Source organism: Mesoplodon mirus (genome assembly GCF_964341445.2).
Source record: "Mesoplodon mirus genome assembly, chromosome: 4".
In the NCBI taxonomy this organism is placed as follows: Eukaryota; Metazoa; Chordata; class Mammalia; order Artiodactyla; family Ziphiidae; genus Mesoplodon; species Mesoplodon mirus.
The window spans coordinates 48,282,249-48,295,408 of record NC_138979.1 but is presented as its reverse complement, the minus strand read 5'-3'; the positions used below and the strand labels follow the sequence as shown (position 1 = coordinate 48,295,408).

The 13,160-nt window shown below is 52.6% G+C and overlaps 1 protein-coding gene across 5 annotated transcripts in view; it reads right to left on the bottom strand.

Moving 5' to 3' along the window:
* Nucleotides 1–413: 413 nt before the first annotated feature.
* CGNL1 (cingulin like 1) overlaps nt 414–13,160 on the bottom strand; it is a 163,755-nt gene continuing 151,008 nt past the window's right edge. For all 5 annotated transcript variants that reach the window (XM_082617716.1, XM_082617718.1, XM_082617717.1 and 2 more), the window contains 5 exons: nt 7,552–7,635; nt 6,572–6,696; nt 5,082–5,190; nt 4,545–4,708; nt 414–3,462 (listed from right to left, as the gene is read on the bottom strand). In XM_082617716.1, the coding sequence (XP_082473842.1) occupies nt 3,321–3,462; nt 4,545–4,708; nt 5,082–5,190; nt 6,572–6,696; nt 7,552–7,635 (624 nt within the window). In that variant the 3' untranslated portion in view covers nt 414–3,320. The remainder of the gene's footprint in view (nt 3,463–4,544; nt 4,709–5,081; nt 5,191–6,571; nt 6,697–7,551; nt 7,636–13,160) is intronic.

Sequence of the window (13,160 nt, the reverse complement as noted above, 5' to 3'; positions counted from 1 at the left end):
TGACTCCCGTTTCATATAAAATGGACCAGGGTACCTGCTGTTAGCCTGCTGCAGATCATGTGAGATTATGTGCTAACTGTGATTGCAGGAGAACCCATTTCAGTTTTGGAACAAGGAAAAAACAGGGGGTGCCTGTTTATTCTCAGTTATCAACACACTTCCCCTTTTGCCATTTTCTGGAAATGGGCAGTCTGGATTTCTCAGAACATCACAACCATCCAGGGGCATTAATCCTCTCAGCGTGCCCCACTTACCCCCTCCCCACCCTTCTATTTCAGACACGGGTCCCAGCCTGGAACGCCCCAAGTTCCCCTACCTTGGGTAGCTTCCAGCCATTCACCTGGGCTGTTTCTTGGCAGACACGGAGCCAAGCTCTGGAGAAAACAAGGGAGTCGAAATAACGGGAGTCAAGATTCCTGCTGGGTGATACCGTTTATTGAAAGGCAAACTTGCTTTCTCCAGGAGTTCACTTACATGGAGGTAGCTGCCTAAGAATGTCTCTTCCCGGTGACAAACCTAGGCAATCAAACCATACCCGAAAGCAGAAACCCAACAAAATAAGACTATCGGCATTGTCGGATGACACTCAGAAGCAGGAAAAAAAATTATAAAGCTATACGATGATTGTCTCTTCAGCACTGCATTTGGCCACATACTTGTTTATTAAATAAAATATCTTTTTTCTTTTTAAACTAGCTAAAGAAAATACTCTTGAGTAGGGTTAGTTCTTAAAGCGACAAACAGAAAAAAATATGTATGTGTACATAATAAGATCAAAGAATGACAGCGTGTCAGAGCTGGCAAGGACCTTGAGTCCTGGTCCTCAATCATTCCCCGTCATCTGCCGCTCTGAGTGCAGGCCTCTCAAGGTCACCCGTCAAGGTCACCACAGTAAGATGAGCTGGTACTTGAAAACATCTCTCCTCTCAGCTCCCAGGCTCATATTCCTCCCATCCTGGTGCACTGCATGCATCCAGTTCACTGCCAGCCCTATTACAGCGCAGGAGGGCACATTTGTTGACATTTTTAACGTTCCAATTTTAGGGTAAAGATGCAGATCTTCTGAATGGTGAGCTCTGTTCTCTTTTCACAGGCAGTTTGTTTCTTGCAGCCTGCCTCATGGCTACCCGAAGGAACCCAAAGGAACTGGCCAGAATGAGAGGCAGAAACTTTCTCACAAACCAAGACAGATGCTGACTCGCTCCCAAAGTTCTTGGGCCCCCAACTTTTCCCATCTCTAATCTGTAGTGATGAGCGGGTGGAAGCATTGCTGGGCAGGCTTCTTGGCAAATTCCTAATGGTGGTGGAAGCAGCGGGGAACTCAACAACATATGAGAGTCGAAGAACCCCTGTGGGTTCCAATGAGCCAGTCAACCAACCACAGGCTTGCTGCCTCCCCAAGAGGACAGAGGGGCTCCGGGGCTCAGCCTCTGTGTTCATTGGTGTGACTGTTGTCTATCACCCCTTTTCCCCTGACAGTGCTCCAGGAAGGGAGGGATTGTGATCCACTTTATTTACTGCTGTGTCCCCAGTGCCAAAGACTGGGATATCATGGATGTCCAATAAATATATGCTAAATGAATGAACGGCTAAAGGGAGGAATCTCTCCATACAAGTAAGCAGAGGCAAGAAGCACTCCACCCAGCAGAGGTAGAAGAGGGCTTGGCTCTTCTGCTCTGGGGCCTCACCCATGGCGGCGGGGGGCGACGACACCTACCCATAAATGGGGCTGATCACTCTGAATCCTGCTGGGTGCGCTCTGTGACCTGGGGTAGGTAGGGCCCTGAGATTCCCTGCTTCCTGTGGCAACTGTCATGGAGCGCTGGGGTCACAGGCCTCTTATCTACCAGGATATGTGGGGACACTGTGAGGTAGCTGAACACTCACTCACATGCACACAACTCGAAGGGTTCCCTCCCTGGCCACGGCCCTGACTGGCTGTGATTGGACCTGGCCTCTGTGTGTGCCTAGGGATCATCACAGTGGAGGTGACACCAGGAAGGCCAAGAGGAAGTGCCGGGATACCCAGCATCCTCCCAGTGCCTCCCTGAAATTCCATCCCAGCCACGTGGCCTTGCCCAGACCTCACCCAGTCCCAGACCTCCTGCCTGGTGCCGGCCGCTGTGCCTCTGTCCCAGAAGTCAGGATTCTTCCAGTTTGCACAGACATGCCTCTGTCTGACTTCTGCTTCCTTCCTCCCTTTCCTGACATAAACCTGAGATCCTGTTCAATCTGCCTCTTGCAGAGGCATCCTACACATCCCCCCAGCTTTCAACAACTTCTTCCTCTTCCACCTCCTCCTTCCTACCCACGCTCACACACGCCTGCTTATCTCCTCCATAACCTTACTGCACATCACCTGCCTCTTCCTCAAGCCTAAGTCCACGAACCTTGCTCCCAAACCCTCACGGTCCCCACCTGGTAACCACCCTGTCCAGGGACAGTGGAGAGAGTGTTGTTTGGAGGCGGGAGGAAAGGACCAAAAAGACACGACAGGAGGGCTCCACCCCTGGCCCTGGAAACCAACATCATTTGTCAAAAACCGTACGTGCATGTCTGCCCACTCCACCTGTGCAAAAGAAATTGCGGCTCGTGACTGGTATTGGTCTCAGCATGGTTCAAAAATTTTAACAAAATTCTAGATAAAATAAGCAACCAAGGACCACGGATACAAGTGACCTCTGACTTCCCTCTCTCCATCAACAAGTTCTTTACCAAGACCACTTGAACTTCTCTTCTTAGGATTAACTGTGCCTTATCACCACAATTCCTTTTTCCAACTCTGATGCCCAGAGTGGTCTTTACTTTCTCCCTCTTGCCTCTGGCTCAGTTATACTTAAAAATCTAGTAGCTTTGTATTTTTAAAAATAATACTCAATAGAGATGTGTGAACTTTACAAACAAGCCACCCCACGAAGCCTCTGCAACATTCCAAAATGGAACAGCAGCAGTCTGTGAGAAGGTCTGATTTAAAATATGTACAGCCTATGCATCCCCCCTGCTTCACAATGGCTATTAAATAGGAACTAGCATTTGGACCCTTTTTCTTGACGGGGGGGCGGAGGGCAGAGAGGAGCAGCAATGCAGATGGTGCTGCAGACAGCTGTGCAGAACGGGGGCTCCATCCTGCCAAGTGGCTGCAGGCGTCTCAACGCATACCCTGCAATAGCTGCTGTCTAAGCTACCAGCGCTGTGCTGCCAGAGAGATCCTAGGAGGACATGACGTCACAGGGGGGAATTATCTGGTCCACGAAGAGGAGGTGATGGCGCTCCCTTCCTCGCCTCCCGCTGCGGGCGGCTGCAGGCCCCTGGAAGTGGGCTCAGATCTGGCTGGCGGCGGTGCTATCCTTGGGGAAGGTGTAGCTCAGCGGCGCCTCATAGAGGCTCCCCCCATCCGTGCTGAGGTCGTCGTCGTCATCGCCGTCCACGTCATCCAGCACTTTGCTTGGCAGCTTCTTAAGTCTGCAAAACAACAGGCGGTGTGTTTCCTGGCCCTGGACCGGGGCTCACCTTCGATCTGGAGGCGAAGGGGTTCTAGGCGCCTGTCTCTCCACCCCAGCAAGTGGCATATAAGCACAGGAACTTAACTTGTCTGCACCTACCAGTTCCTATAGCAACAGGGAGCAAACTGCCCACCTGAGAGCACGGGAGGCTGCTGCTGACAGGGTGGGCTGGGCAGGGCTGGGGCAAGGTCAACAGTACTGATTTTTCCTTCTGCCTCAAGCTCCAATATAGCTCAGCAGGGTGCTGCCATGAATCCCATCTTAATTTAAAATTTTATCATCTTGTTCACCATGGGTTGTTTGCATTAATTTTTTTTAATATTGCATCTTGATTGAGATTTTTGGTGTCCCCTTAAATTTTGCCCCCTAATGCCAGCCTGGGGCTGGGTTCTCAATAGGCATGCCCTGTTTACAGGATTCTCAACAGGCTCCAGTCTTCTGGGCATTTATAAGAGAACTACCTGGGCAGCCAGCAAAAAGCCCCAGGTCACAGTCGGCCTCCAAGAAAGGCCCAGCTCCATGAATGGGTGTGAACTTAAACTCAACCCCTCACTCCAATGTCCCAGGCAGTGACCCTGAGGCAGGGAAAGCAACCCGGCACCTAATCCCCCATCCTTAGGGCCATGGCAGGGGAGCTCGAGAGAGCAGCTCTCTCCGGAGACCAGGTTTGGGATATCCTCGTCCTCCTGAGAACACAGCCACAACTTTATCTCATTTCTCCCTAACCCAGGAGTCCCTAAGGGCTGGTCCAGGAGCTGCTCCCTGCATGGTGGTGTGAGCTAGTCTGACATCCCTGACAGGGATGATACCTGCCCAGCTGACACCGGGGCAATGGTACGAGGATGACACATGTGACACCCTACTGATCACGTGGGGCAACTGGAGTGGATACAGCCGCTCTCACCCCTAGGATGGGATGACCCCAAAGGTGACAACAAGGGATCAGCTTGAGACAAAGGAGTGGGAGCGCTCTGAAAGCATCAGGCTCCCCTCAAACGTCAGGGCCATCACAGCCCCGGGGGGGTCGCCGCACGTGCCCACCTTAAGTCCTTCTTCATGGAATTTAGCTGCCCCTGCAGCTGCTCATTCACGTCCATCTGTTCCTCCAGCTCCCTCTGCAGCTTCTTCTTAGAACTTTCCAGTCTGTCTATTTCCTCCTCAGCCTCCTCCACCTGTCGCTTCATTGCTTTCAAGCGCAAGCTCAGCTGCAGGGGGAAGGCAGGCCGTGAGCCAGAGGGTCGCCCAGCCCAGCACGGAGAGGCCAGTGGTCCAGCCCCCTTCTGTCCTAGCAACCAAGGTGTGGCAAAGGGGGCAACCAGCCTCACGGGAAAGTGGAGATGAGACTCTAAGACCAAAAATTCTACTTTTTAAAAGCCAAGTTCAGGGTCTGAAGTTTGCTGAAATCCCCTACTAAAGTGGACTCTAAAGGCCCCATTCCATGACGTAAGGGGTGGAGTGGAAAGGGCGGACTCAGTCCACTCAGCTTCACCGCTTGCCTGCCCGCCGAGGCCTCCCCTCCCTCTCGCTTCCCCGGCCCGAGACATTAAATCTTAAAAGAGCTCGCAGAGGGTCCCGCACCTGGTCCTTCTGATCAGTCAGCGACAGATGCTCATCGTCCACCTGCATCACTAGCTCTTTCACCTTCCGCTCCAGCCGGCGGTTGCTGACCTGGAGACTGGCCCGGTCCCTGGAAGAGCGGGGCAAGCAGAACAGAGGACCGTCTCATCCCAGCCCCCCGGGAGGCCAGCCCAGGGCTGCCTGGTGGACGCAGGGTCAGAGAGACTCACAAGTGTACAGTAGGACAGCGCTGCTCATTGGACAGATGAGGAAACAGGGGCTCTGAGAGGGGGAGGGACTTTGCCCAAGGCTGCAGAGCCAGAGAGAGGCTGAGCCGGAGCCAGACCTGCTCTGAGTGCTCCCAGTCCTGGGCTTTACTTGGTAAGGCAGTGGGTCATAGACTGCCAGGCTGTGAATGTTTGGAGTTTACTCCAGGCTGCCCTGGAGCAAAAAGGCCCAGTCCCAAAAGTCTTACTGAAAATGGATAATGTAAAGTACTCTATGCACACACACCCACACTGCTTCTAGGAAGGTGAGGGGCCATGAGTAAGGACTGAGGCTGGGGGCTTCCCTGGTGGCGCAGTGGTTAAGAATCCGCCTGCCAAGGCAGGCGACGCGGGTTCGAGCCCTGGTCTGGGAGGATCCCACGTGCCGCGGAGCAGCTAAGCCCATGCACCACAACTACTGAGCCTGTGCTCTAGAGCCCGCGAGCCACAACTACTGAGCCCACGCTCTACAGCCCATGAGCCACAACTACTGAGCCCTCGCTCTAGAGCCCGCAAGCCACGACTACTGAACCTGCGTGCCACAACTGCTGAAGCCCATGCACCTAGAGCCCCTGCTCCGCAACAAGAGAGGCCACTGCGACAAGAAGCCGGCGCGCCATGGCGAGGAGTGGCCCCTGCTCGCCGCAATTAGAGAAAGCCCACACGCAGCAGCAGAGACCCAATGCAGCCAAAAAAAAAAATTTAAAAAAAAAAAAAAAAAAAAAAAAAACTGAGGCTGGTCAAGCTTAACCTGGTACTGGCCCTCAGGCTGTGGTCTGAGAACAAGCTGTAGAGAATCACATGTAGTCATCTGATCCTGTGTCCCTTCCACCCACATGCCCATGTCTGACAGATGGCCACTCAGTCTCTGCTTGAATATACCTGGCCCCCCAGAGCAGAGACGGCCCCCTTACCTCTATTCCAGCTCAAACTCAGTAGCTTACAAGGCAGCCTGTCCTATTTAAGGCATGGGAAAAGGAGCAGCTAAGAACTGAGCAGTGGGGAGTCCCAAGTTTTAGTCCTGCTACATCAATATTCTGCCAGGCTACCTTCCTCAAGTTATTTACTTTGGTGGGTCTCAGTTTTCTCATCTATAAAATGGAAACAATTTTCCAGCAAGGTTGTACTTGCTCTGCCTTCCTCACAGGCTTTCGAGGATGGGAAGAGATACAGGTGTGAAAGCATTTTGTAATGTGATGCCCACTACCCACCAGGGCCTCTGCACCACGGCTGGGCCCGTCTCACCTCTCCTCGCTCTCCAGACGGTCCTCCAGCTCTGCGATCCTGGCCTCCATCTGCACCACCAGCCCCTCTTTGCTGGACCTGTAGGAACCTTCCAGGTGGATAATCCGGCTCTTTAAGTCCTTGTTCTGGAATTAGACAGGGAGGCTGTGAGGGGCTGTGTCTGCCGGGCCCTCTGTGCAGAGCAGAGCAGAACACAGGGTGGGGCACTGTTTGGTCAGTGACTGCGGTAAGCCTGCTTTCCACCTTAGGATGTGTGGCCCCAGAAGACCTGGGGATGTATCCAGGGAAAAGCTTTGCACTCATGTCCTGGCAAGCCAAAAGAAGAGATTCTATCACATTGCTTAGAAGCCTGAGTGAAATCTTTGCATGTCCTAAGATTACTGGATGTCAGACAAATGAGGTTGACCTTGGCCTTTTATAAACCTATTGAGGCGGGGACTTCCCTGGAGGCTCAGTGGTTAAGACTCTGCGCTTCCATTGCAGGGGGTGTGGGTTTGAGCCCTGGTCAGGGAACTAAGATCCCATGTGCTGTGCGGCACAGCCAAAATAAATAAATAAATAAACCTACTGGGGTGGGACAGGAGAAATAGGCTCCTTCAGCAATATCCTACATCATATTCGGTGAAGAACTTACATGAATGGCATGTAAAAGAAATAGTGATTCAAGTAAGGTTTGTTAGCAACTCCTGCATCTGAGGACACTGGTTCTTTATTATTCTCCTTTCATTCGAATTTAGCCCTCTTTAGGATCTAGAAACCACACTTGCAATTCTACCTCTCCCCAGCTGCTAAACTCACAAGCACGCTTAATATTGTGGGAATAACCTCTCTGGAAGAGGCCTCAGAAACACCTGTACCTCTCAGGTGAGTTACTCTGCAGAGTTCTTGGGGGTGCTGTGCAAAGAAGGCTCAACCAAGGGGCTCTAGTCCAAAGCCATGGCGGGGTGGGGGGAGGGGTTCATGGGGCCAGCTGCCCTCACCTGTCTCTCCAGGGAAATCTTGTCACACTCTAAGTCTTGCTTCACGGCTCGCTCCTGAAGTAGCTCGTTCCGCATCTGCTCCATCTACACCACACAGTGCAAAAGCCCAGAGGTTAGAGGGGATGTTCCTATAGCCTCTGTGCTGAAATGGTTCGCAGGTATGAATTCCAACAACCAAGTCAGCTCCCCTTTATGACGGGGGCCTCTTGTCTTCTCCCCTTGAATACTGGAGCCGCCCCTTAGATATTCTTGAGTTCTCAACGATTGCAACAATAATGATACAAATACCAGTAATAGTCCAAGTTAACCCTGCAGTGATGGGTCGAATCGTGTCCCCTCCAAAAAGACATATTAAAGTCCTAACCCCTAGAACCTCAGATGTGACCTTATTTGGAAATAGGATCTTCACAGAGGTAATCAAGTTAAACTGAGGTCATTAGGGCGGGCTCAAATCCAGTATGACCGGTGTCCTTATAAAAAGGGGAAGTTTGAATGCAGAGACAGACATGCACAGAGGCAAGACAGAGAAACGGGGAGAATGCCACGTGAAGACGGAGGACTGGAGTGAGACATCTACAAGTGAAGGAGCACCAAAGATTGCCGGCAAACTCCCAGAAGCTAGGAAGAAGCAAGGAAGGATTCTCCTACAGGTCTGGAGGGAGTACGACCCTGCTGGCACTTTGCTTGCAGGCTTTGGGCCTCCAGAACTTGAGACAACATATTTTTGTTGTTCTAGGCCACCGAGTTTATGGTACTGATAATTTGTTACAGCAGCCCTAGGGAATCGCTACACCTGCTCAGCACTCCACCTGTACTATCCTATGACATCCCCACAACAAGCCTATGACGCAGGTAATATCTCTGCTGAGGACATCAGGGCTTGGAGAAGTTAATCAACTTGGATCATGACCAATCATCCCAGCCCGCCCAGGACTGAGGATGTGCTCAGGCCACGTGACTCTGAACGCTAAGACTGAGGGAGTCCCAGGCAAACTGGGATGAGTCAGTCACCCAACTTGCCAGGGATCTACACAAGTAGTAACAGGGGAAGCTAGTATTCCCCTGAGCTGCTGGCTGCTGCATTACAAGTTCGAGCTTCGGCAAAGGCTTCTGCAGTCAGCATATCTCAGATGCTGCTAGATTTCTCCCTTCTTATGCCAAAAACAGAAGTCAGCAAGAACACTCCAGGTGTCCTGCCAAAGGCTAAGCCTCACCGAGGATTTCTTCTATATTAATAGGAAATGAGCCTAGCTGAGCGGCATCTGGAAAGAAACCCTGTCGCCTGCCTATCGGTGTCTCCATTCCCCATCCCCAGTGGGCCTTAGCAACAGTGAAATGCGCTTCGGAGGCAGAGGCCCCAGACCCTGTTCCCAGGACCGTCCAGAAGAGGGCAACCTGAAGAAGCCCAGAGAACTAAGAAGGTGAGCCAGGAGAATAAAACTGCCTGTTCCTTCTTAAGGCCGGGTCCGAGAGAGGTAAGAGGTGTGCACACAGGAGTCCCTGGATGCCTGGGGAGCACGTGTTAACAGTCTCACCCTGACCAGCCTTGATTTGGATTTTCACAAATCCAAATCCTATACAAGCACCCTCGTGAGTAAAACATAAGCTCACCCCCTTCCCTGCCATCCACTTGGAGTGCAAGGCCTGAGGAATAATGAGAGGAGACGCCACCACGACGGGCTAGGCTTGCATCTCCCACTGTCCTGACCACAGCGTATGAACAGAGTGACAAGCAGAGTGGTGTGGCTGGCCCAGAGTGGGTGACCTGCCCACAGAGGAGGGTGAACCTGTGTGGTCCAAAAAAACGTTTACATTTTTGCATTTCTGACTGGCAGGCTTCTAAGTCAAAGGGGTTCCAAAGTTTACAGCAGCGTACACTGAGGTCCGGGGCAGTTATCCACATCTCGGGAGGGAGAAGGATCAGAACACAGGCCGTGCCTACTCAAGGCCCAGTACCTCACCTTCTCTGGCTCTCTAGGCTAACTCAGCGAAAAGGCTTCGAATAGACTTAGGGTCTACATACAGCTGTCACGTAAAAAACCAAGATCCAGGAGGCAGCTGGTCTCCTTAGGGCATCCTTGTACGCAGCAGGGGAAAACATGCCAGTCGTGCACAGGCCAGCAAGCAGAGCACATAAAACTCCTCCCTTGGCTCCACGCCCCCGCCTGGCCCCGGGCCCTCGAAAATCACATGCTGCAAAGAGGGCCCTGGACAATTCCTCTAACTGCTCTAGGAGCACCAGGTCCACGGGTAATGAATGCAGCCTCACAGCCCCACTCCAAGCACGGCTGTGAATCAGCCAACACCCCTACAGAGGTCGTCAGCAGGGCTGGGCCACGGGACCACGATGTGCCTCCTGGGGGAAACTGTTCTGTTCACGCCTGCTGGGCAGAGGCCAGGACCTCACTGAGGACACGGCTAAACTTTCACCGCGACGGGAAGCAATTACACAGACAGGGAGCAATGGCCCAGCTTCTCTTCCTGGCTCTGCATCCACCTACATGTGACCTTGGTCGCCTTACCTCTGGCATGTGGACTCCTCATTTCTAAACAAGGAAGCTGAAAAAGGCGGCCTGTAGGCCCTTGGAGCTGGCCTACAATGCAGTGAAAGCACATTCGGTGCCTCCCGCCCGCCGTGTGGCGCTGTGCGGCCCTCCTTCTAAGGCCCTTGTCTCCATCTTTCAGCTACAGTAGCCATTCCATGTCTCCAGACCTTTAGGAGCGTCCCCAGAAAAGACCCACTCGGTCAGGGTGAGAGCAAGTGTGTGTTTGTGAACACATATGTTTGAGTGCTGGGGGTGGGGTGGTCTTGGAATGATGGGGTGGGCCCATGCATTCGTTCAGACTGTATTATCACAGCCCTAGGCTGGACATCGTGACAGTACCTGACCTCATTATAGGCTCGTGGGGGACAAATGAACAAGCCCTGTCCCTGTGGTCAGTGTTACTGCAATGGGGAAGGACAGCATGCTGGCACGGGGTGCACGGCAGTGGTCACAGCCCAGACTGGGAGAGTCAAGGAAATTCTCCAGAGCAAGAGACGCTGAGCTGAGATCTCAGAGCTGAGTGGGAGGTCAGAGTCAGGCAGGGTGGGGACGGGGCAGGAAAAGAAGTGCAGCTCTCCTAGCCAGGGACCGCTAATGAGAAAAGGCAGGAGTTAAGAAAGAGAAAGGGGGCTTCCCTGGTGGCGCAGTGGTTGAGAGTGTCTGCCTGCCGATGCAGGGGACACGGGTTCGTGCCCCGGTCTGGGAAGATCCCACATGCCGCGGAGCAGCTGGGCCCGTGAGCCATGGCCGCTGAGCCTGCGCGTCCGGAGCCTGTGCTCCACAACGGGAGAGGCCCCAGCAGTGAGAGGCCCACGTACCGCGAAGAGGAAGGGAGCGCTGGAAGAATCGAGAGCACTGAGGTGGACACGCGGGGAGGCAAGGGGACTGATTAAGAGCTCAGGTGGCGAGGCAGACAGGGAGCAGTCACACAGGGCCCATTATAATACTGTGACCACAGCGAACATGTGCATTGCACTTAACAAAGGAAGCCTGGAGCATTTTTATAGCATTATCTCATTTCATCCTCACCACCACCTGATGAGGTGGGTACTATTAACATCCCTAAGTACCCCTAGAGTCCAGGGGAGTTTGCAGATACAGGTGTGGAGACTGGGTGATGCCAGCTGAAGCCACAGGACAAATGAGCTCACCAAGGAGAAGTGCATGAAGAATGAGGAGAACCGTGCCCTGGGAAGGCCACCTTGCTCCACTTCGTTAGGGGAGGTATGGAGAAAACCAGGACACTGACCTGCTGCAAAGGCCCAGAAGGGCGAGGACAGAGGAAGATGCATCTAGGTTGGCCAGGAAGATGGCTCTGGGAGGCTCAGCATAGACGGGAGAGACAGGGAAGCCCCTCTTCTCTAGAACCGCAGCGTGACACATGACAGCTCTGAGCCGAGGGCTGAGGGGAGCTCAGGTAAGGGGTTTGCAAGACAGATGCCCACAGCTGTTAGCAGACCGAGGGGGAGAATCACCGAGGAGGAAACAGTTACAGGTGATGGACTGCAGCGGGACGGGAGTGTGACAGGAGACTGTCCAGGGAGGGAGGGAGGGAGGGATGCAGGCCCACGCTGCAGGCAGCACGGGAGTGGGAGAGAGCCCAGGAGAGGGACGGTAAGCCAGGGCTCGGGGCCCAGAAGGCAGCAGGAAGGGAAAGAGAAGAAGGGAAGGGAGATGATTTCCCCAAAAGTTAAGGGATAAGGAAGACCTGGAGGCTTGTCGAGAGAGAGGAAGAGAGAAAGAGAGAACTTTAGTTGCTGGGGTGGGGGGGGGTGAGGCCAAAATCCACCAGAAGGCAATAAAAGGCCGTGGGGGCAGAGGCCAGGGGCTCGTGGCAGCTGTACAGCAACTGCGTGGGGAGGCAGGCAGTGACTTCCACAGCTGTGCTCCAGGCCTGAGGAAGGAGGAGGGAAACAGAAAGAACCAAGAGCCCCTGGTGACAGGTGCAGAGTGACTACGAGTGTCCACGTCTGAGCCTCTTTAATCCTCCCAGGTCCCTCAGTGAAGGGCAAAACCTAGAAGTAGGAGGAGTTCTGGGGGGCCTTCGGAGCCTAAAAGGAAGAAGCACCTCCAGTGGCATGAGGCAGAGAAGCGCTGGGGAGGGATTTAAAGATTGCCAAGGGGTCCACGGCGCTGGGCCCAGGCTGGGGTTCAGGACAAACTTAAAGAAGCGGCCATCGACCGAGGTCTTGCTCCCTCAGGGCTACTGACTGGAAATTCTGGATCCTGCCAGGAAATGAGCCTCGCAGTACAGAGGGGCACTCAGGAAACAGCATCCCGGAGGTCTCTGCGGGTTCAAGACCTCCCAGGAGCGCCCCAGGCAAATGTGAGTCTCCAAAGGAAAAACAAAGCAAAACAGTAATTATTTATACCCTACCACATCCCCTCAAAAGATGGCTATTAAAAGGGAAGTGTAAAATAAATCAGAGTGAAGAACAGGAAGGAACAAATGTGAGACCATAAAACTTAACAGTTACTGTCACCGGACAGTCAATTTTCCTTCAATCTTTTGGCAAACATGATAGGCTTCCTTCAGTTCTTCAAAAAGGAGAGCCAGACCCTGAATTCTAAAATAAATACACCAGCTGTACACCTGAAACTAACACAAAATTGTTAATCAACTATACTCCAATATAAAATAAAAACTTAAAAAATAAATTAAGTGTGAAATAAACAAATTTTAAAAAAACACCATGTGGAGCCGTACACAAGGAATACCACGTGGTGCTATGGACAATACCCCCAAGGATGGGCTTCACCAAAACCCACAAGTGTTTCAGTCGACTCCCTCAATACTGTGATCCCCAGGAATGGCCCCATGACTTGTGAATATTCCAAATAAGACTCTTCTCACCCTGAGCCCACACTGGGAACAAAAAAAAAAAAAAAAAAAAAGAGAGAGAGAGAGAGAGAGAGAGAGAGAGAGAGAAAGAAATGGCCTCTGGCTTAGCCAGCTTCCTCCTTTGGACCAGGGAAGTAAATCTGAAGCTGAGAAAACATTTCTTTATGTAAGCTTAGCGCTTTACGTTGCTGTTTACCCTTCATCTATATTAAGTAGACCAA